Here is a 23,123-nt window from a genome sequence, read left to right as displayed (position 1 = left end):
CGGTCGGTGGACCAACACTGGGCAGCAGTGGCAGAGCAGCAGCTGCATGGGGAGTGCCTTGTGCAGGGCCTGAGGGAAGCGGGGCCACATTGCCTGAAGAAGGCAGGGCAGACTGTCTGCAGAGAACTGGGAGGGACAATAACGTGCATGACAAGCCATCGCCCCCTGCCCGGTGGAGCCTGGGCTTGGGCTCACAGTGTGAATTGACTGGGAGTGGGTGCACTGCAGATGCCAGAACTGAAGATGGAAACTCCCGAGCTGGGGAACATGCCCAGCCAGAGCCGTGATGGCATCTCTGGGGACACTGTGCCCTGCGTGGCTGGACTGGCGCACCTGTGGTTTACGGTAGTTTCTTCTGATGTTCAGGGAGGAGTGATGGGCGTTCACAGAGTGTGTGCTATGTGCCGGGTTCCACGCTTACAGCATTTCACATGCATTGGTCCTTTTCTCCCCATGACAGCCGTATGAGCCAGGTGATGAATTGATCAGCAAGGAGACTTACCGCCTCACCCAGGTCACATCTACGAAGTGGTAAAGCTGAGAGTAAACCATTCGGACCCCAGAGCTCACCCTCTTAACCCCCCAGCCATGTTGTCTCCACAAGGAAAGAACGTTTTCCAGTTGAGACAAAACCAAGCCTCTATTTCTTCTGCAACTTGGTTATCGGTCGGCGAGTCTTCTAGGGTCAATTGCCATCAGGTGGTTTCTCTCACTGTGGACACATCATAGTGTGTGGCTCTGTGGGGCACCACGCGGTGCTCGGGTCCAGCATATGTTGTGTAAAGTTCAAATCAGGGTAAGCATATCTATGATTTGAAATTCTTTCTTTAGCTTTTTTGGACCATGCAATACGTTATTGTTGTCTGTGGTCAGCCTACTTTGTACAACAGAACAGCAGACATTCCCCCACCCCCAACCCCGACCCAACTGTAACTTAGCTCCCACTCACCATTGTTTCCCCACCCTTCAGTCACCTCCACTCTTCCTGGGCTCTGGGAACCGTTGTTCTTACTCTCAACTCCAAGTTTGTAAGAATCCACATGAGTGCTGTTGTGGTTCAACGATTTTTCTCTGGTGCTGTGTTTGGATTCCTTGCTCTTTACTTTTGGTGTTTGTTATAGGTTTTTGCTTTGTGGTTATGCAAAATGAGGCTTACTTAAAAATATCTTTTAGTTAGAGCTAGTTAATTTGAACTGACAGTAGCTTAACTTTGATCATAAAGCTAAGAAACCAAAAAAAGAAGAATATTTTAAATTTAAAAATTCTACACATAACGCTCTTGTCCTCGCATTTTAAATTTCTTTTGTTTAGTTATTAGATGGACTGATTGATTTCCAGTCTGATGGTGCATTCCCCAAATGCCCGAAAATGTGGGGTGCGAGGGTGAAAGCCAGAAACCGAGAACTCAGTCAGGGCTCCCATGATCTTGAGCTGTCGCCACTGTTCCCACATTCTGCATTAGCAGGAAGCTGGGATCAGGACCTGGAGCCAGGAACTGAACTCACACTCCAATATGGAACATGGGTGTTCTACAGCCTTCCAAAGCCAGTGCAGCACAGGAGGAGGATCAAGGCTACAGCTTGCCTGCCTCTGTGGTCCCTGCGAGACCTCAGGCTGCTGCAGCTGGTCAGAGGTGATGCTGCCAGGACACAGTCTATCTCTACATCTCTCTGGGGCAGGTACAGAGGAGCCATCCTGGGCTGCTGAGTGCTGCTCGGGATTGGGTTTCTCTCCTGTGGGCCCAGTGCTTCCTGTCCTGTCCTGTGACCCCACACTGTGTTGTCTGAGGTTGGGGGAGGCGTGGAGGAGGCAGCCCGGGGATTGCCTTGGAATTGCAGTGAGGGTGACACAGCAGTGTCTTTTCTTATGCTAAAAGCAGGTGCTGTGGTCTCTCAGTTTCCTTAGCTCTTTTGAAGGTATCTTCACGCGTGGATAGTTGCTCAAATCGGTGTTTCTGTGTGGGCAATCACTGGAAGAAATCAGTCACTATCCAGCTCAGCCCTTCCCCTCTCTTATTTTGAAAGATACTTTTTATGTTAGAAGAATCTAAGGAGATAGTCCTAAAGTTTTTTTCTTACTTAATTGAATTTTAATTGTTTTTATATACTAGAAGAAGGAAATCTTTGGCTTCTGACTTATAACTAACTAGATTAGCTCTGATGGTGGGGCCCAGGGGCTGGCTGTATGCTGTAGCCACCTTCTGGGATGGCAGCATCCCATATGAGAGTTGCATCCAGTCCTGGCTGCTCCACTTCTGACCCAGCTCCCTGCTAATGAGCCGGGGAAAGCAGCATGAGATGGCTTAAGTTCTAGGGCCCCTGCCACCCATGTGGGAGACCAGGATGGAGTTCCAGGCTCCTAGCTTTGGCTTGGCCCATCCTTGCAGCCATTTGGGGAGTGTACCAGCAGGTGGAAGATCAATTCTGTGTGTGTATGTGTGTTTATGTTTGTGTTTCCCCTCACCCCTGTCACTCTGCCTTTCAAGCAAATAACTAAATCTTAAAAAACAAAACCAGCTGGAATCAGAGTGAAATTAATTGGCTCAAGTGAACATTGCCCCTGAGTCAGGGGCTGGGCAGGGCAGGACATTTGTCCATTGGCAGAGCTGTGCAGGGCTGAGGATGCATCCCATCCAGGCTGGATGTAGTTATGTTCCAGGGTGGGGCTGGCAGTGGGAGACATCACTGTAGACCTCTCTGTGTGCCTTGAGCTAATGGCTGGGAATGACCTTCTTTCCTGATCTTTTTAATTGGATTCATTGTCCCAGGTCTCCTTGCCATACAAGGGTACAAAGAAGGCCATAAAGTGTTTATGAAGTACCCAGATGTGTGCACCAGATTAAACCCTGGCCCTTTCCCTAGGGAACTTGTGACCTGGAAATGAGTGGGCACAGAGACCCCACAGGGTGCTCTGACACTGTCCCTCCTCCAAGCCATTTTTAAGGAACCTCCTCAGGCTTTGAATGTTGGGATGAGTCACAAGCACGGTTCTCAGAGGTGTCAGCAATGCTGCAGGTGCAGCTGGAGAGGAGAAGGGCCAATGTTAGGCTCCGTGCATGAGCTCCTCCTGGTCACAGGTGTGGCAAGAGGCAACAGAGAGAAAAATGGGGCATGAGAAGTAAAAGTCATCAGGGTAGTGGTAGCTTCTAGACTTTGCTGGAAACCCTGCATTGTGAGCAAGAATGGCATCTACAGCATTGCCCAGTAGGACTCCTGTGATAATGGGATGGTCTGTATCTGTGTTCTCCATCATGGCAGCCGCTAGCCATGTGTAACTTGACTACTTGAGATGTGCCCAGTGTGATTGAGGAGCTGACTTTGCCTCTTTAGTTCCTTTAATTGCCAACTACAACAGCTATGCGTGTCTAGGGGCAGCCACGCTGGACAGCGTAGCTGTAGCACGTTCCTACACAGTAGTTCCCCTCCACCTGTGGTCTCGCTTCCCTATGGTCGACTGCGATCCGGGAATACTGAATGGAAAATTCCAGAAAGAAGCAATTCATAAGTTTTAAAGTGTGTGCATTTCCCACGCAACAGTCAGTTAGCAGTGGTCTTGATTGTCAGAGTGATGTGTGGTGTTTGTGGTGCCTGCGTTCAGGTAACCTTGATTTTACTTAATAATGGCCCCCAAGAGAAAGAGTAGCAATGCTGGCAGTTTGGAAATGCTGAAGAGAGTGTGTGAAGTGCTTTCTTTAATGAAGAGGTGAAAGTTTCCAACTTAAGGAAAGAAAAAAAAAATAGTTGTGGCCTGAGATTGCTGATGTTTACGCTGAGAACAAATCTCTCCATGAAAGGAAAAAGAAGCCAGTGCTAGTGTTGCTGTCTCACCCCAGACGGTGAGAGCTGGGGCCACAGTGCCTGCTGTGAGAGAGCATTTGGTGCGCTCTGCAGTTTCAGGCATACCCTGGGGGTATTGGAATGTGTGCTCCAACAGACAGTGGGGGACATCGTAGTGAAGCAGGTTGTTTCTGTGTGCATGACTCTCCCCTCTAGACAGTGGTCCTCTGGGTACATACAGCATCTTAGCCTGACACACAGGGAAATCAAGGCTCAGAGCAACAGGTCGCTTATCCAGAATCGCACAAGTCAGTAGATAACAGAGCCCATGCCCATTAAGTCCGGCACTTATACCCTCCCCAGCTGCAGTCCCTCTCGTGGGCTGTGAACACCATTTAAATCCATGACTCCTGAGTGGCCGTCCCATGCAGGCGTCCCAGTGACAGCCATACACACATCCGTGATTCAGTGAATGCAGATTGCGCACTCTTGTGCCCGTTCCCCGCAACCGGGTTACTAACACACTCCACCAGCACCTTGCACGGCTACAGTAATGGGTTCAAAGAATCATCAGTCCCTAATGAGTGACTTCTGTGTGACCAAATATGCTCTGAACCAGCAGTGGAGACACCTGATTCTCCTCTCTTCTGAAAGAGACGCAGTAGGGCAGATAGTCAAGACCAGCAGAACTGAACAAGGCTTTTTCTGATTCTTTATTTTAGAGGTAAGAGAACACCCAGATTCTAGCAACAGCTTTGTAGAAATACCAGCCAGTACAAAACCAATTGCTTTTCAGTCCATCGGTTACTGCCATTGTCCCCAGTGTTCTTTGGAGAAGTCGAGAACAGATGAACTGGGTCTTGCTTTTGCAGGTTTCAGAGTGCTGCCCAAGAAGGGCTGAGATAAATGGCGCACGTTGTCCATGCCCCGTAAGGGATGACTCCTGAATCCGTACTTCCCAAGACACTCCCTGTTGCAATGTCATGCAACCAGTGTCACATCCCAGGGCAAAGCTAACACCCAGCATCATGCACCTCCTACTTCCTGTCATCCACTCGCTCTCATCTGCCTCGAGAACACCAGACACGTGTGTTTTGTAAGGGATGCTGGAGTATTTGCTGGGATGGTTACTGAAGTGGCTGGGCTGGGTTCTCCGTGTGGTCTGTCTTAGTGCTTCTCAGATGGAACATCAATAGCATTTTGCATGCAACAGCCCCTCGCTTAGCAGTTCTGTGCCTCTGAACAGTTAGGGCTCTCCTGTTGCCCCCCAAGTGTCAGTGTGCTTCTCAGGTAAGCACAATTAGCTCACGAACGGCTGCCCAGCTCAGGCACCCAGGAGCTCCTCTCCCTAAAGGAGGACATCATTGCTACTGTGTGGCTCACCCTTCGTGGCTCTCAGCCACAGGGAGGACTGTGTTTTCTTGTATCCATCCACTTTTCCGTATCTCCTCTTTGATGATGTTCATGCCAGCACCGTGGAACACAGGGTTTAAAATTTGCTTACTATAGCTGTTGCCTGCAATGCCGGCATCCCACATGGGCACTGGTTCAAGTCTCGGCTGCTCCACTTCCGATCTGGCTTCCTGCTAGTGTGCCTGGGAAGGCATTGGAAGATGGCCCTAGTGCTTGGGCCCCTGTCACCCACATAGGAGATCTGGATAGAATTCCAGGTTCCTGGCTTCAGCCTGGACCAGCCTGGCTGTTGTGGCCATTGGTGCATTGGGGAGTGAACCAAAGGATGGAAGATTGCCACCACCCTCTCCTTCCCACTCACCCACTCTCTCCATAAATATAACATTGCCTTTCAAATTTAAAAATTGCTTACTTAGTCCTGCACCTCTTCTGCTGGTCCTGGATCCCCATTCCCATTTTCTGTCCTGTGCCGTGAGGCAAAGCATATACACACCAATTCACCCACCACATGGGAGTTACCATGAAGAACGAATGCAAGTCCTTGTGAATGTACTTCATACATTAGAAAGGTGTACCCAATGAGCATGTTCCTAATGGGTGAGGGAGGCTTCACTTTTATCGATGGTAACCCTAAGTCTCTCTTGGGTTTCAGAACTGGGGCATATATTTGCATGACTCAATTGTCAAGTTCGTTACCTGTAACTGCCTGTCTCTCTCCTTCTCTACCTTGACCTTTCCAAACAGAAGTCTCCAGGGCTGAGTCTGCAGTGGCCTGGGGTCCCTGAGGGCAGAAGAGATGATGGGAGACCCCTGCCTTGCAAGCCTTTGGGTTCCCGGCCCGATACCACTGCGAGTGCACTGACCGCTGTGTGCTTCTGCTACAGATTTACGTCCACCTGAAGGAAGGTGGGGGCCCGGACGGCCTGGACACACTGAAGAACAAGCCACAGCTCCATGGCATGGTGGCCCGGAGTCTATGTCGGAACGCAGCGGGCAGGAACTACATCATCTTCACGGGGCCCAGCATCACCAGCCTGACCCTGTTTGAGGAGTTTGAGAAGCAAGGTTTGTCAAGGAGGGAAGCCAGGACACGCACTGGCCCCACCTCCACGAGGCTGTAGCAGGACAGGTTGGGGTGCATAGCGGCAGCACAGACCACAGGAGGCCAGGCAAGGAGACCCATCCTTGAGGGTGCCTTGTCCCTGCTGGACGCTGAGATCTCCTGGTGTCAGTCATGGGCCAGTGGTCTGGGGACATGGTGGCACAAAGCTCCACCCTGCTCCAGGGTATTCTTTGTGTGGGCATCGAAGACACTCAGCAGTCTGGCTCCTAGGAAGGCACTAGAAAGTTCCCCGTGCTGATTCGGCATCAGTGATGTGGCCCCATCCCTGCTGGCAAGTGTGAATCTTGGGAAGCTGGGAAACAACACAAGGGGCTTAGAGAGATCAGAGGCGCCCTGGGTGCTTGACTAGTCGCTCATTGCAAAGACTGGGCGTGCCTTCCGTGGCTCTCCAGACATAGGGGACGAGGCCAGGGAGCACCGTGGAAGAAGCGGCATGTGGCGTGTTTCGCCCTGGGTTTGAGGATGTTAATCTACACTCAAGCACAGCCTGTGCCTGTGGGCTATGGCAGCCACCAGAACTGGTAGACCTCTTGTGGCTCAGCCACAGATCAGACATTTGGCCTTAGAGCAAGGCCCTTGTAGGCAAAGAGAAGCAGGGAGCTTACGTGCTGGGACCTCCACAAGCACAAGGAGGAAGCAGCCCCAGGCTCTATGCCGCTTGCTAGCCTGCGAAGCAGCTCACTCCCCTGCAGAGCCCCGGTGAGTAAATGGACTGTAGAGAGGATCTGACCTTGTGAAGAGGGGCCGCAGAAGGAAAGTTAGAGAAAACTGGCCCTGTTGCACTTCCAGCAGCCACTGTGGAAGAAGACAGGGTCTTGGTGAGCGCACAGGCTGCCGCCCACACCCGCTGGCTGGGTACTGCGTGTACAGTGATACAGCTGCTGGTGGTTGTATGCGTCACAGAGCCTCCCCCCTGCCTTGCACTGTCAACCTAGACCGAGGGTCAAGCAGTAAATTCAAGGCCAGCTCAGAGCGTGTGTTTCAGGTGGGCTCATGCCGTGCAGACAGAGCTCCCGGGAGGACAGTGGAAGCCGGGGGATGGCGCCAGGCTGTCGGGGCTGCTCCTGTGATTCTGAGAACAAGTGCTTCATGGCTTAGGGACTTAGCAGGAGAATGGGAAGAGACAGTTCTATCTGGATGAAAATTACTAGAAATGGAATTAGACTTTTTTCAAGGGAAGGTGAGGTAGTGCACCAATGAGAGCGCATTGCCTGTTTTTGGAAGCAGTTAGAGTTACTGAGCTCTTCACACGGGTGGCGTCCTGTGCTTCCTGGGCGGAGGTTCTCCACTGTGCCCACACAGCAGGTCACTAGTGGCTGTGCCCACCCCAAGACTTGGATGACATTTCTCTGGGTTAGTGGCCCTCACACAGAACCTGAGTCTGGCAGGAAAGGGGTCATTCGCTGCCAGGTCACACACAGACTACTTTGCAAAACAGAAGCCACAAAGGACATTCCTGGAGCAGCCCCTACTCGTCATAAAGGGATAGATTGGTGGAAATGGGAGTAGTGCTTTCTTTTCTTCTTTCCTTCTGTGAAAATGCAGGTGCTGACTGGCTGCTGCTGTACACAGAGCCGCAGATAAGTGACAAACACCCTCAGCCTTATTTGTGTGATCTCCCCCACCCCCCCACCGCCCGTTTCGAGAAACAGGTTCTTCTTAAATCTCGAGACTCGAGTAGCTTGGGTGGCTCCATCCCATGGCTGGGAGTGCAGCTGTGGGCAGCAGGGAGCCTCCTCTTTATAAATGCAGCCTCCCTTACCCCCCAGCGCTTCTTCCTCTGCACCTGCTGCTGCTGGCGAGGGCAGTGGGCAGCAAGGAGAGGGACGCAGAAGAGAGAAGAAGGCGTCAGGGTGTCCTCCTTCCAGTGCAGGGTGCCGATGAGGAGGAACCATGCACATGAAACACGGAACACGTCCCAGGGCCTGGTGGTGCCGTATCTAGCCTCAGTGCGCTGAGAGGAGAGGGAAGGGCTTCCTCGCCCTCTCCAGGGGCTTAGTCTGAGGAGGAGCGGCTGGGATGGAGCAGGCCCCCAAAGAGGAAGGACTGCAGAGGCCTGCAATCTAGGCTGGAATTTGGCGAGGCCTCAGTGGACGTTTGTTCACGCTGCCCTCTGCTCCGGCTCCGAGAGGCTGTGTGCAGGGCCCTGCTGTCCACCGCTCGCTGAAGGACACTGGGTTTAGTCTGTATTCGTTGATGACTCTTGCTTGCCTTTGCCTGTAACTTAGCTCCCCCAGGAGGTGGTGGCTGTGGCTCACACAGCTGCCTGGGGAGCTGTGGGCACTGGTACAACACTGGCCATAGCTGGCCGAGTCTCAGTGAGACCACTGGGAACATGGAGCTCCAGCTGGATTGGCCTGTCTCCTAGACTTGAACTTCCTGCCTGTCTTTGAGCAGGAGGAGTCATGCCTTCACCCAGCCTCATTTCCTCTTCTCTGACATGCGTATGATGACTGAGTGCACAAGTGGCTGGCAGTAGCTGGGGTGATGGGTGCTTGTAGCACTGTGCCAGGCACCTGCTGAGCCCTCTTGATGGTACGGGCTCCATCGTTCCTGTTGATCCGTTGCTGTACCACTGCCTTGCCTTCGATCTTAGTATATATTCTTGTGAAGGCACTGGAGGAGACACCAGAGGGATCAGAGGCCCTGAGCTGTACCTTTGGAAGGCCTTCTAGAAGGTTTATCTCAGGAATCCTCGTGAGAACAGGGCAGCGCCATCTTTTCCTTGGGTGTGCACAGGGCCCCGGGAGCTGCCTGCAATGGCGTGTGTGTGATTTTGGGCTCTCCTCACCACCAGGGATCTACTGCTGTGGCCTGCTCAGCGCCAGGAAGAGCGACTGCACTGGCCTCCCGCTGTCCATGCTGACCAACCCGGCCACCCCCCCAGCCCGGGGCCAGTACCAAATCAAGACCAAGGGCAACATGTCCCTGATCTGCTGGTACAACAAAGGGCATTTCCGCTTCCTGACCAACGCCTACTCCCCAGTGCAGCAAGGTGAGTGCAGACCCCTGTCCATACCAGGGGTGTCCGAGGCACTAGAAGGGGGTGGGGGGAAGTGAGACAGGGGACGGGGTGAATTTGGAGCCCCTCTCAGCCATGCCAGTCACTGCTGCTTCCACATCTGTCTAGGAGATAGGGCGGCAGGTGAGGAAGGGGCTTCCTGAACCACTAGAGTCCTGTGACTGTCAGAGAAGTCGGGATGATGGGGCTGGCAAGGTGACTTCAGCAGCTTCCGTAAGCACCCCCAGGTTGCACATAGGATATGGTAATTGGTTATGTTTGAACCTTGGGTTCCATGACAGATCCATTCTTATCTTTCACTGTCTCTTGGCTGTTTAGCACCTGAACTGTCTGGTTTGCGGATGTTCATTAATTTCTTCATTAACTTTCTCTGGGATTTAAAATCCGTTGATAACCAAGGCACTTACTTAGGAGTCTATATTTGAAACAGCCTCCAGTAAAAACATTATTACACAGCAGAAAAGAAAATCGAGAGAACAGAAGGGTGGTTTACAAGAAAATTTACATGGTACCATATACAGGAACAGTATCTTGTATTCTTTTACGTTTAGATACCTTTTTCTTTTGGCGTTTGAAGGAACAAGGAGCTCAGTTGAGGGGTGTGTGTGTGTGTGTGTGTATCTTTGTGTCTGTGAGGTATGGTGTGTGTGCCGGTATTGGGTCTGTGTGTGTGTGTGTGTGTGTTATATCTGTTCCTGTGTTGTGACATATGCATGCATATTTAATGCATGTTGCGTACTTACTCCCATCCTGCATCCTCCACTCCTTCGCTGAGTTAATTTCCGTTGCGATCATAATCAAGGTACTCGAGCAGGTAGTGGCATTGCCCCGTGTCTGTTTAGAGGGCTTCGGGAAGCTGGCACTCTGAGTGCTGTGTTCAGGGATGTTTGAAGAAAAGCTTGGAGTTGGCCTTGTAGGCTGGAGGCCGGGGCTTGGATTAGACTTCTAGACTGCAGTGCTGAGGGCCTTGGTACAGGCAAGGACATTCCCAGGGAGCACGGTCGGAAGATGATTGCAGGAGCTTCTTCCGCCAAGTTCTTTTAAACTCTGGCCTCTGTAAGGGATCCCAAAGCAGCATGGTGTGTTGTTGGAGCTTCATGAGTTAATGAAGAGGAGGAAGGCAAGAGGGGAATGGCATAGGACGTAAGCTGACAATCCTGAAAATCTTTCAGCCCAGTTTTTAGGGTTGGGGCCCTCAGATCAAACACCAAGGGAACTAGTAAGGAGAGCCTTGATGGAGGAAGAAAGAGAGCTCATAGACTTGACTTTTAAATCTACTGAAATTGGGGCAGGCATCTGGCAGAATAGTTACGATACTGGCTCGGCTGGCGCCAAGGCTCAGTAGGCTGATCCTCCGCCTGCGACGCCGGCACACCGGATTGTGGTCCCGGTTAGGGCACCGGATTCTGTCCCGGTTGCTCCTTTTCTAGTCCAGCTCTCTGCTGTGGCCCGGGAAGGCAGTGGAGGATGGCCCAAGTGCTTGGCCCTTGCACCTGCATGGGAGACCAGGAGGAAGCATCTGGCTCCTGGCTTCGGCCGTAGCAGCCACTTGGGGGGGTGAACCAACGGAAAAAGGAAGACCTTTCTCTCTCTCTCTCTCTCTCACTGTCTAACTCTGCCTGTCAAAAAAAAAAAAAAAAAAAAGGAAGACACTGGCTGGGACGCCAGCATCCCGTAACCTAGTGCCTGGGTTTGAGTCCCGGCTCTGGTCCCAATGCGAGCTTCCTGCTAATGTGCACCCCGGGGTGCAGCAGGTGATGGCCCAGGTAGTTGAGTCCCTGCCACCACATGGGGATGGATGGGGATGGATGGAGCTCTGAGCTTCTCTTTGCCCTAGCCCAGGCCCAGCTATTGTGGGTATTTAGGGAGTGAACCAGTCAAGGGGAGATTCCTTTTTCTGTTTCTTTCAGATTTGAAAAGAAAAAATGTACTGAAATTTAGTGTTTGTGTTTTATCTGGTTATGATTTCTGGTTTCAAAATACTCTGTCTTACATGATAAAGCCTCACATCCTGACCATGACCCCACATACCTGCAGGTTTATTCCTTACCTCCAGGGATCCTGTCCCTTCCCCCTGTGCCCCTAGAAAGCAGCAGGGGACGCGTTGCGGGTACACACAGGCCTGGGTGCAGCGTGCATGAGGCAGGACAGGTGCAGATCACTGGTGGACAGCCTGGGCTGGGGCCAGCTGCTCTTTCCCACTGGAAATCCTCTTTCTAGATCACATCTTTGACTTCCTTTTCTCTTTTTTAACAAAGAGAAATAGTTTTCTTCTTCATGTAGTTCAAAAAGCGTAATTTAAAAAAAAATCCTTATATTCCATCCTTTTAGCCTTACTGTGATTCCTTTACCCCCTGCCCCGTTGGTGAATTTTTTTACCATATGAATGAGGATGTAGCGAGTGTTTTCACATGTAAGTACTTGGGTACAGCTTCGATCATTTCCTCACGTTACATGTGAAAGTGGGTGTGCTGGGTCCCCGGGAGGACGGACCCTGCCAGCGTTGGGAGGGGCTGTGTGCTCCAGGCTGCACGTCTGTGCCAGTCCGAGGTTGCTTCCAGGGGACCCGTGTTCCTCCAGCTTTACCAACACTGTTCTCTCTCCTTTTTCAAGTTGTCAGTCTGACGGTGAAAGTGCTTCCACATTTTACGTATAAACTGCTGTTACCAATGGTAAGGTTGAACGTCTCTCCACGTGTTTACGGCTCATCTCTAGTGGGGTTTCTCCATGTTCTTTTCAGTGGTTCTTTAGAAGAATTTGAGGGTTGTTTTCTCATTCATCTGAAATGCTCTTCCTGTAGCAGATTTCTCTCCGCATTTCTTTTTCTGGTGCTATCATTTATGCTTAGGACTTTGTTAACAGAAAAGTTTTTCCTTTCTAGGTAGGCAAATCTGTCGATCGTGTTCTCTGCACTCATGCTTTCAGAGTCCCTCCTGTGTCCCAGGGCCAAGGAAGCAAGAGCTCAGGCTGTTATTTACTGGAGTGGCTTCGTGGTCTGTACTGTGATTCACTCTAACTTACTGTGGTGCCTGCCATCAAGGGGGCCTCCAGTGTTTTGCTGTTGTTGGTTGATGGCAAGGGTTGGTAGACCAGTAGCCCCACTTGTGTGCCTGAAACATTTATCAAATAATTCATCCTTTCCTACTTACTTTGAATGGCACCCAGATGATAGGCTAAAGGCCCATATATTCTAAAAACTGCTTCTCAGTTTTATGTTATATTTTATCCTATTATAACCATACATACTCTTCTTGAAATTGAGCAGGATTTCCAATTATAGAAAAAAATAGAACTAGGTATGAACATTTTAGGAAAGGGTTTATCATCCTCTCGAGTCTAAGGAAACATGAACCTTCTGTCACAGTGTGAGCTTATGCACAAGAGGACTTTTTAAAAAAAACTGTATTTATTTGAGAGGTAGAGATAGACAGACTGACAGAAAGATCTCCCATCTGTTAGTTCACTTCCCAGATGCTTATAACAACCAGGGCTGGGCCAGGGCCAGAGCCAAAGCCAGGAGCCAGGAACTCAATCCTGGTCTCCCATATGGGCAGCAGGGACCCACTACCTGAGCCTCACCTGCTGCCTCCCTGGGTCTACATTAGCAAAATATGATCTCCTATCAGGAGCTGGAGCCAGGACTCAAACCAGACACTCCAACAGGGGACACAGGCGTCTTAACCAGTGTTTTAACCACCATGCCAAACACCTGCCCCCCTAGACTTTGCAAAGCTTAAATACTATCCCATGTCAAGCGACGTCACCATGGAGAGCCCAACCCTTCGGATTTTCTGAAATCCATGTTGAGTCTGTCATCTCCCTGCCAAAACCCTTGCCCATTGAAGATGCAGATTTACCAAGCCTTGTTTGTAAGAAGGCAGAATGCATGTACGTGTGAGCCGGGTCTTGCCTCATTCATTCAAACCTGCAAAATGGTGGCATGCGTGCCAGCCAGGGGAGGTGCAGAGAGCTGCTGCTGGAGAGTGAAGACACGGGGCTCTCCACCAGGGCCCTGCAGCTCTGCAGGTCACAGAGACAGACATGTGGTAGGCAGGCGTGCATCCGCGAGCAGCGTCCCCCCAGTGAGCTGGTGGACCACACGCACATAGTTCTTGGTTATGTCTCAGAGCTTGTCAGCAAAGATGATAAGTAGCCCATGACTTCCTGTTAACATTCGCATGTCGGAAGCTCAGAAAAAGATGTACTGGGGAAGCTGCTTTACCTTTGCCAGCTGTAATAATATCTCAAAATCCAAAATATCCTGGGGGAAGGATGGTGATCTGGCTTAGAATGAAGGAAATGCTCACAGAGGCCGGTGCAGGTCTTGAGTCGGTAGGGTTCCAAGCTGAAATCCCATGGTAATGAACAATTACAAAAAAGATGAGAAGGAAATTAGGAGTTTAAAAAGGACTCCCGGAGCTAGGACTATTGAGATAGTGACAGCGCAGGCGCCCCTGCCCTGGTTGGCCTGACACCAGCTGCAGACTCCAGGGAGCTCCGGAGACCTGGGAGATGTGGGGCTCCATGGAGAGTGGCCCTGACTCTTCATGAGACACTCACCTCGGGGTGGGTGGCATCCGGAAATCACTAGGGGGACTTCTGTGTCTGTGGAGATGGTCTAACCTGCTCACGTCCACGGGGACTTGGTGTACTCCCCAACAGAGGAGCCAGGCCTCTTAAGAGCCAGAGAATGTTGCAATTCAAAGTCAGACACTCTGAAACAGAGCTGAAGATAGGAAACCTGCGACCCACTCCGTCTTGGACTGGGCTGGGATGGCTGAGATGAAGCACCAGGACCAGGGCTCCTCAGGTAGGGCGTGGGAGATGGGGCTGCAGCACGTGCCCTCCCCCTGGGTGCTGGGGAGCCAAGCCCTGGAGAACACGAGTAGCCCCAGATCCACCCACGCTGGAGCATCTCTCTGAGGGCAGAGAGAATCTAGACACATAGAGCCCATAACCTCTGGCCAGGAGGAAGCATCTAGCCTGGTCCTCGGGCACTGGGAGAGCCTGGGCACTGCACTGCCTCGACGGCACCTGAGCCTGCTCTCTGGGCCCTGATGCCTCAGTTTCTCCCCTGTTATCCAGGTGCTTCCTCCCTGCCAGTGCTTCCTGGGGGAAGAAAGGGGATGATTCCAGCTTGGACTCTGCAGGTGGATCTGAGCCACCCTGGTCACCTCGCCCACCCCTCGGGGACAGCCAGGGTTCTGTGTGGGCCTGCAGGGGACAGGCCGATTGTACTATGACTCGGCCCAGTTAAATACTGCCAAAATCTCACAATTTTGTGAACCAGTGCCTTTGAAAATCACGCACAAACTAGCACCACTCCCATAATTGCTCTGTGCTGAGAGGGAAGGCCGGACGGAGGAAGAGGTAGGTGAACCCCAGTAGCTCTGGGACTCTCGCTCCTGGACCCTCATTCCTGGACCATCTTCACTGCCTGCGGGGTGTGGTGTCAGCACACGGGCAAGTCCTGGGCACCCAGGTTGTGGGCCGTGGCACGGGCAGCTGTGCGAAGAGGGCTCATTGGTCCCCATTTGTGTCTCAGGCCCTGCCGGGCCCCCGTGCAGTGTTCCCATCCATGGGGGCGCATCTGTGTGGGGGAGCCTAAGCAGTGCTGGGTGCAAAGAGGGGCCTTCCAGCTCCCAGCCCATGGGGCCCAGAACTCCTGCAGACCTGAGGGGGCAGAGCCAGAGGAGCATCCCTGTGTTCCTCACAGCCTCCCATGTGATGGAGGCAGAAATGGCGCCACGGGGCCCCTGACCTCAGCCACCTCCTTCTCCTTCCAGAATGCTTGTCCCCACTCAGCCTGACGGAAGGGTCAGGAGCCAGGGGGGCAGGGGCGGGGGGAGGTTGAGTCCTGTGTCCCCGTTTTGCTCTCTCAAGACCCAGCCGGGTGTAGCACTCTGCACCCTGCCCCTTGGAGCCACCTTTGGGTCCCTGTCACTTGGAGCACCAGTCTCCACCACAGCTGCCTGTGCACTCAGCTCCCTTGATGTTTCCTTCAACTTCTTGGAAGCATCCTCCCCCTTCCCTCCTCCTCCTCTTCCTCCTCTGCCTCCTGCTCCCCCCACCTCCCCCTCCACTCATTGGTCAGGGCAGCCGGGCTGGGCGAGGCCCAGCACCACTGGGAATCCGTACTTGGAGAAGGCAGTTCAGGAACGGCCCTGACCTCCTCTCCTCCTCGCAGGAGTCATCATCAAGAGGAAGAGTGTGGAGATCCCCTGCCCCTTGGCCGTGGAGGCGTTCGCTGCTCACCTTAGCTACATCTGCAGATACGATGACAAGTACAGCAAGTAAGTGGATGGGCAGCACCGAGAGAGATCGGCAGGGGGCCTTTCTTTCCCTGGCTGGAGACACACCCCTGAGCCCCCCTCCTGGCCTTCCAGGCTCCACCCACCCCGTCCTCACCTCCGGGAGCCCCTGCCCAGCTCCCACTGCTCGCAGGCCTCCTTCCCTTTGCCCCAAAGCACCCTGCCCTCCACTTCCCCATACTGTTTCTCTCAGCCGTCAGCTCAGACCCTCGCCTCCTGTGGCCCTTGCGCAGACCACCCTCCTCGCCCACACCCACAGCGCCTAAGACACCAGCCCAGATGTTTTCCCCCGAGCCATGTGTGTTTCAGTGCTGGGTGCTGGATCTCTTCAAATATGGATGCCTGTGAAGATCACCGGATGTGGTCTCCTGTTCCATGTACCCGTGGTGTGTACAGAGCATACCCAGAGTACACAGGGTACACACGCTGATGTGCACACACCCGTGACGCCTACCCCTGCCGGCATCACAGCGGCCAGGACAGGAGCTCAGATGATCGCTACTGAACATGTTCAATCTCTAGGACTGGGCCTTGCCACCTAAACCTGGGTTGGACTAATTCCAAAGGCAGTTGAGCGTTGACTTAGGAGATGCAGGTCACCTGTGTCTTTTGGCTTTTTTCTTGGTAAGGAGGACAGGCAAAGACCTGGTTCTCTCTGGAAACGTGTCCCCCTCCATGTGTGCCAGGAGGCCCCACTCCTGAGGGACCCACCAAGCTGGTTTTTAATCAGCACCTACTATGTGCTTGGCACCTTGCTGAGTTCCATGAGGCTGCTACAAGGAAACCTGCACTTGTTGCATGGACATTCCTGGGTGCCTGGGTGCCTGCTCCGTGCTGGGTGTTTTGGTGGAATGCTTTGTGGTCAGGGTACACACACACACACACACACACACACGCACACGTGCGGCCAGAGCATACGAGTCCATCCTGAGCTGGGTTGCCTGGGAGAGGCAGTGTCCTCTGGTCAGTGGCCAGGTGCACTGGGCAGGCTTCCCTGAGGGGTGACCTGTGAACCCTGACCTGAAGGGAAGGGGAAGGTGGCAAAGGTGCACTCATGAGGGAGGAGCACCTCGCTGGCCCTGGAGCTGAGGAGGGTGTGGCCAGAGCGCGGAGGCGGCAGCTGGACAGCCAGAGCGCAGCCTTGGGAAGGGTCTTTGGGGCAGAGGGCGGGGCCTGCACCCTCCAGGCACACAGCACCTGGCACCTGCTTCTCAGGTCCCCAGCAGCAACCCATGCCATCCCTGTGGGTCCTTCCGAAGGAGTTGCTTTCATTTTCTGTTTGTCTTGGGCTAAGTTCACTGTGACAAGGCCCCAAGCTGCAGCCCAGCTCTCTCAGCCTCTCGCTGGCTGTCATAGGCGGGCCTTCTGGGCAGCTCTTTCCTGGATGGTTGGGTACCATTGAGCCACCAGGGTCAACCTTTTCATTCTCTCTACCCTCAGGTATTTCATTTCTCATAAACCAAACAAGACCTGGCAACAGGTGTTCTGGTTTGCCATCAGCATCGCCATCAACAACGCCTACATCCTGTACAAGATGTCAGACGCCTACCACGTGAAGAGGTACAGCCGGGCACAGTTTGGTGAGAGACTCGTCAGAGAGCTGCTGGGGCTAGAGGACGCCTCGCCGGCCCCCTGATGCCAGCGTGGGGCCAGGCGTGGAAGGGGACACAGTCGAGGGAGGGGGAAGTGGAGGAAGAGGAGGAAGAGAGCCTGCCGCTTCCACCTGTCCAGCCAGAGATTCCCCAGATGCCCTGGGGTGTGGGCAGAGGACGGCTGCTCTCCCAGTTTCCATTGAACTGGAGTTGGTCCTCCCCGGGGCGGTGGCAGCTCCTGGCGGGGAGCACTCTGCAGGCACAGGAGCCACGCGCGGGGTCTCCAGAGCGTTCCCTCCTCACCACACCCCCACGGAGCTGGCAAGGCCGCATCAGCTCCGGGCACAGGGCACCAGGGAGTTCTCTGACAGCGGGAGGCACCCGTGATAGGATGAGCTGTAGTGTGTTCTGGGAGCGAAGCCTGCGTGCTGAAGATCGCGGCAGGGGGTGAGGAGGCACGCCTAGGTTGGCGCTGCTTGGTGAAGGTGGTTGAGGAAGCCCCGTGCACGAGCAGCTTAGAGAGGGCCCCTTGGAAGGAGAAACAGGCAGAGATGGTCCGTGACCAACGCACCCCTGCTCCTGTTCTTTCTGGCTGCTGGGGGGCAAGGAGGGAGGGAGGGAGACGCCGTGGAGGGTGATGCTATTTTTTATTTTTAAATATATCTTCAGGTTATTTTCTTACTGTTGCTTAGGATCTACTGTAAAAGGAAGGGGTCGTCCTTCCCCCCGCCCCTCTCCCTGCCACACTTCCTTGCATGATCAGGGCTCTGTGTCTGTGCCCATGATGGAGCCATGAGGGGCAGCTCGTGTCCAGAACCAATGCCCAGCGTGGACCTGGGGCGCATGTCCCAGACATTGTTGGCAGAAGCCCTTGTTTTGACAAATATGTAGCATTGCTGAAACAAACAACCAAGCCCTGCACAGGTGACCGTTTGCGGATTGTCTTTCCTCTGTGTGCAGCACCCCTGGCGGCGTCTACCGTCCCCAGAAGGGAGGGGTAGTCCTGGGAAAACCCTGGAACAGGACTGTGGCCACACCTGGGTTGGGTGCCACTTGACCCGAGGGCCAGAAGGACTGGTTCACGGCAGAAAGGAAAGAGCAGGGGGCTGGCAGGTAGCAGCGAGGGTGCCGTGGCTCTCCGGAGAGAGCTGGGCTCCTGCGTGTCCATGGGGCCCCTCAGCACCCAGGCAGTGGACGGGGCTGACCGTCCCCGTGGACCAGAAGTAAGTCATTTCTGGAATTGCTCAATCCCCCTGCAGCCCAGTCTGTGTCAACACCTCATTTTTACAAATGCAAAACCTATTCTACTCAGGCTTTGGGACGTTTCTCCGTGTTCACACTCAGTTCATTAAAGTGTCGCTGGCAGCATGCTCTCAAACCCCATGTCCTCTCTAGCCAAGTCCATGGTGATGACCCCCACCCTTCGATGCCACGGACTGGAGGCCAAATTTTCGATGGTGTCTCAAAAACACCTTTGCTGTGCCCTTGAATCGGATTGAAAGCACTTTTACCACATGGAGAAATATATTTTTAATTTGTGATGCTTTTCTACAAGGTCCACTATTTCTGAGTTTAATGTGTTTCCAACACTTAGGGAGACTCTAATGAAAGCTGATGAATTTTCTTTTGTGTCCAAACAAGTAAAATCAAAATAAAAGTCTATTTAGATGTTGATTCTTTGTTATTATGTGGATTTGTTTACAGTCAGAGACCCAAATACAAGCTCCTCCTTGAAGACTTAATTTCTCATTATGTCATCTAGCATATATGACCTTAGTTGTTCTTGGTACCATGAACTACTGCATGGTTTACAAAAGTAATCCAGTTAAGCCTTGATCAATAGAACTATGTATTGATACTGAAGTTCTGGGAGTGCAGTGGTTCTCCCTTTAGCTGCAAATTCTCCTTCCGCAGTTTTAGCCGCCCACAGTCAACACCAGTCCAAAAATGCAGGGTGAAAAATTCCAGAAGCAAACAATTCATACATTTTAAATAGCTTTCATTGTAGTCTATTGCTAGAATTTTTCTATCTTGTTATTAATTATCATTAATTTCTTGCTGTGCCTAATTTATAAATTAAACTTTATTGTGGATGTATATGTACAGGACAAAAAAACCTCCTATCTATAGGGTTTGGTACTCAGCGGTTTCAGGTACCCGTGGGGTCCTGGGACACACGCCCTGCAGATAAGGGGGGACTGCTGCATAGACTTGTTTTAGGTGCCTGTTCCCTTGCAGCAGCTACCGGGCCTGCCTTCCAACCTTGTGACTCCTCTTCCAGTTTGTGCCGTGTGTCGTTCTGAATTAGCGTAGAGAGGTATGGGTGAGTTGATTCTCGAGTAATTAGAGAGTAATTACAGCATCTCAGTGCTCTGTCTCTGACACGGCAGCCACCTGTGTTCTGATAACTGATGGAAACAGACAGCCGTTCAGCTGGGCATTTGGGGAGGCTGCTGTGACCACTCATGCCTTGCAAGTGGGGAGAGAGTGCTGCTTCCAGCAGGACAGAGTGGCCTGCCTGGCTGACTGGGAGAAGCATCAGGGCCCCGACCTTGCCTTATATGTGATTTGCAGCATCTGCCTGGGTTCCCTGGCCCTCAGACTGGTACCCGGGTGGCTCACTCAGTAACCGGCAGTGCTGGCTGGCTGGGAGAGGGACCGGGAAGTGGCTCTCGTGAGAGAGGGGCCAACGTGACCTGGCAGAGTGTCAGGGGGCCAGTAGTCACCTCCAGCCAGGGAGACCCCTTACTGCTTAGGTCCTGCCCCTGTGACACACTAGTCTCCCAAGGGATGTCTTAGCTGCAGGGTCTAGGAAAGGCAGAGGGGAAGTGAGCTTCCCAGTCCTGCAGAACAAGACACCATCAAAGGCGTCGGAGCTTCTCCAAGGAAAACCCCCCTTGGATTGTACCCACAGGGAGCTGAGCCCACACTGCGGTTCACGATGTAGTCCCGAGACTAGTCTTATTTGGAATTAGGTCAGGGCGTCCGTGGATGAACTGACCTTAAATGAGTGAATTTCTGATTGTATTTGCTGCCTTCTTTATTGTGCTCTGTATTTGACTCGTGTCATCTCTGGTCTCCAGAGAACCTCTATTATTTTGAGCATGGTACTGCAGTCAGTGGAGCGTACTAGGGTCGTCATTCACAACACAGCCAGGTCACACAGGGAAATCTTGGTGTCTGGGCCATTGTGAGCAAAGACATCTGGTTACTGAGTAAGTCAGACAGGGGCTCGCTGCCAGCGCTGAATTCACTGTGCAGTGTGCCAGAGGCCGGAAGGCATCCGACCTGTAAGGGGCTGGATCCTCTGTGGACAGTTGTGTGGACCCTCTGTGGACAGTTGCGTGGACCCCTGGACAGTTGCGTGGACTCTGTGGACAGTTGTGTGGACCCCCTGGACAGTTGTGTGGACTCTCTGTGGACAGTTGTGTGGATCCTCTGTGGACAGTTGTGTGGACCCTCTGTGGACAGTTGCGTGGACCCCTGGACAGTTGTGTGGATTCTCTGTGGACAGTTGCGTGGACTCTCTGTGGACAGTTGCGTGGACCCTCTGTGGACAGTTGCGTGGACCCTCTGTGGGCAGTTGCGTGGACCCTCTGTGGGCAGTTGCGTGGATCCTCTGTGGACAGTTGCGTGGATCCTCTGTGGACAGTTGCGTGGACCCTCTGTGGACAGTTGCGTGGACCCTCTGTGGGCAGTTGCGTGGACCCTCTGTGGACAGTCGCGTGGACCCTCTGTGGGCAGTTGCGTGGATCCTCTGTGGGCAGTTGCGTGGATCCTCTGTGGACAGTCGTGTGGACCCTCTGTGGACAGTTGTGTGGACCCTCTGTGGACAGTTGTGTGGACCCCCTGGACAGTTGTGTGGACTCTCTGTGGACAGTTGCGTGGATCCTCTGTGGACAGTTGCGTGGACCCTCTGTGGGCAGTTGCGTGGAACCTCTGTGGGCAGTTGTGTGGACCCTCTGTGGACAGTTGCGTGGATCCTCTGTGGACAGTTGCGTGGATCCTCTGTGGGCAGTTGCGTGGACCCTCTGTGGACAGTCGTGTGGACCCTCTGTGGACAGTTGTGTGGACCCTCTGTGGACAGTTGCGTGGACCCCTGGACAGTTGTGTGGACTCTCTGTGGACAGTTGTGTGGATCCTCTGTGGACAGTTGCGTGGACCCTCTGTGGGCAGTTGTGTGGACCCTCTGTGGACAGTTGTGTGGACCCTCTGTGGACAGTTGCGTGGACCCTCTGTGGACAGTTGTGTGGACCCCCTGGACAGTTGTGTGGACCCTCTGTGGACAGTTGCGTGGACCCCTGGACAGTTGCGTGGACTCTGTGGACAGTTGTGTGGACCCCCTGGACAGTTGTGTGGACTCTCTGTGGACAGTTGCGTGGATCCTCTGTGGACAGTTGTGTGGACCCTCTGTGGACAGTTGCGTGGACCCTTGGACAGTTGTGTGGATTCTCTGTGGACAGTTGTGTGGACTCTCTGTGGACAGTTGTGTGGATCCTCTGTGGACAGTTGCGTGGACCCTCTGTGGACAGTTGCGTGGACCCTCTGTGGGCAGTTGCGTGGATCCTCTGTGGACAGTTGCGTGGACCCTCTGTGGGCAGTTGCGTGGATCCTCTGTGGGCAGTTGCGTGGATCCTCTGTGGACAGTCGTGTGGACCCTCTGTGGACAGTTGTGTGGACCCTCTGTGGACAGTTGCGTGGACCCCTGGACAGTTGTGTGGACTCTCTGTGGACAGTTGCGTGGATCCTCTGTGGACAGTTGCGTGGACCCTCTGTGGACAGTTGTGTGGACCCTCTGTGGACAGTTGCGTGGATCCTCTGTGGACAGTTGTGTGGACCCTCTGTGGACAGTTGCGTGGACCCTCTGTGGACAGTTGTGTGGACCCCCTGGACAGTTGTGTGGACTCTCTGTGGACAGTTGCGTGGACCCTCTGTGGACAGTTGCGTGGACCCTCTGTGGACAGTTGTGTGGACCCTCTATGGACAGTTGTGTGGACCCTCTGTGGACAGTTGTGTGGACCCCCTGGACAGTTGTGTGGACTCTCTGTGGACAGTTGCGTGGATCCTCTGTGGACAGTTGTGTGGACCCCCTGGACAGTTGTGTGGACCCTCTGTGGACAGTTGCGTGGATCCTCTGTGGATAACTGGTGTGGATCTTCTGTATACAGTTGCATGCCGCCGCCATCCCTGGGGACCCAGCCTCTGTCCGGCAGTGAGGGAGGTTCTCTGAGCTTCAGGTGGTGGTAGGGAGCCAGGCACCCCCGCCATTACCAGTGAGAGACAGCCATGAGCAAGTGAAGTCTTCAAGCTTCATTGTTCTCCTCCAGTCTCCCCACAGTTCCTGGAAACCTGGATGAGAACGAGTCAGTGACATGCCGATAGGGGGTGGGAGGTGTTGTACCCCCAAGCCGTGGCCTCCACCCACACGGCTCGCTCTGCTGATCACTGTGTTTGCCAGGCCAGAGGCTGATATTCACAACACACTTCCCAATGGCTCAGAGAGTGCCCTCTGCACCAGCTGCCGCTCTTTGCTGGGAGCCCTGTGAGGTGGGCATGGACTGTTGTGGACCCCAGGTTGCAGGTGCATTCCAGCCAAGGGCTTGCCCAGGTAAACTAGCTTGGGGGATAGAGTCTTAGGCCCAGTCCTTCCGGACACAGGAGGCCACATCCCCTGCACTACAGGTCCTGGCTGTCCAGATTCATCAAGAGGGAGGGAGTTTGTTCCTGTTTTATTTAATGCCTTTGTGTAGAGTCTTTGCTCCTGTCCATAACCTTTCTAGGAAGGAACCCAAAACTCTTTGCAGATGACGATTGTGAGCATGGCAGCTCCCCACCCCCACCCCTGCCAAGACACTTGTGCATAGAAAACCGGAGCCTTGTGTAGTC

The 23,123-nt window shown here is 53.3% G+C and overlaps 1 protein-coding gene across 1 annotated transcript in view; it reads left to right on the top strand.

Moving 5' to 3' along the window:
- Nucleotides 1-18,911, top strand: part of PGBD5 (piggyBac transposable element derived 5) — a 96,757-nt gene extending 77,846 nt beyond the window's left edge. The window contains exons 4-7 of the mRNA XM_051820694.2: nucleotides 6,074-6,254; nucleotides 9,110-9,307; nucleotides 15,522-15,627; nucleotides 17,086-18,911. Of these exons, the coding sequence (XP_051676654.1) occupies nucleotides 6,074-6,254; nucleotides 9,110-9,307; nucleotides 15,522-15,627; nucleotides 17,086-17,281 (681 nt within the window). The 3' untranslated portion in view covers nucleotides 17,282-18,911. The remainder of the gene's footprint in view (nucleotides 1-6,073; nucleotides 6,255-9,109; nucleotides 9,308-15,521; nucleotides 15,628-17,085) is intronic.
- Nucleotides 18,912-23,123: the final 4,212 nt, after the last annotated feature.

The sequence above is a fragment of the Oryctolagus cuniculus genome, chromosome 13 (assembly GCF_964237555.1).
Source record: "Oryctolagus cuniculus chromosome 13, mOryCun1.1, whole genome shotgun sequence".
Classification (NCBI taxonomy): domain Eukaryota; kingdom Metazoa; phylum Chordata; class Mammalia; order Lagomorpha; family Leporidae; genus Oryctolagus; species Oryctolagus cuniculus.
This window is presented reverse-complemented; position numbering and strand designations above follow the sequence as displayed.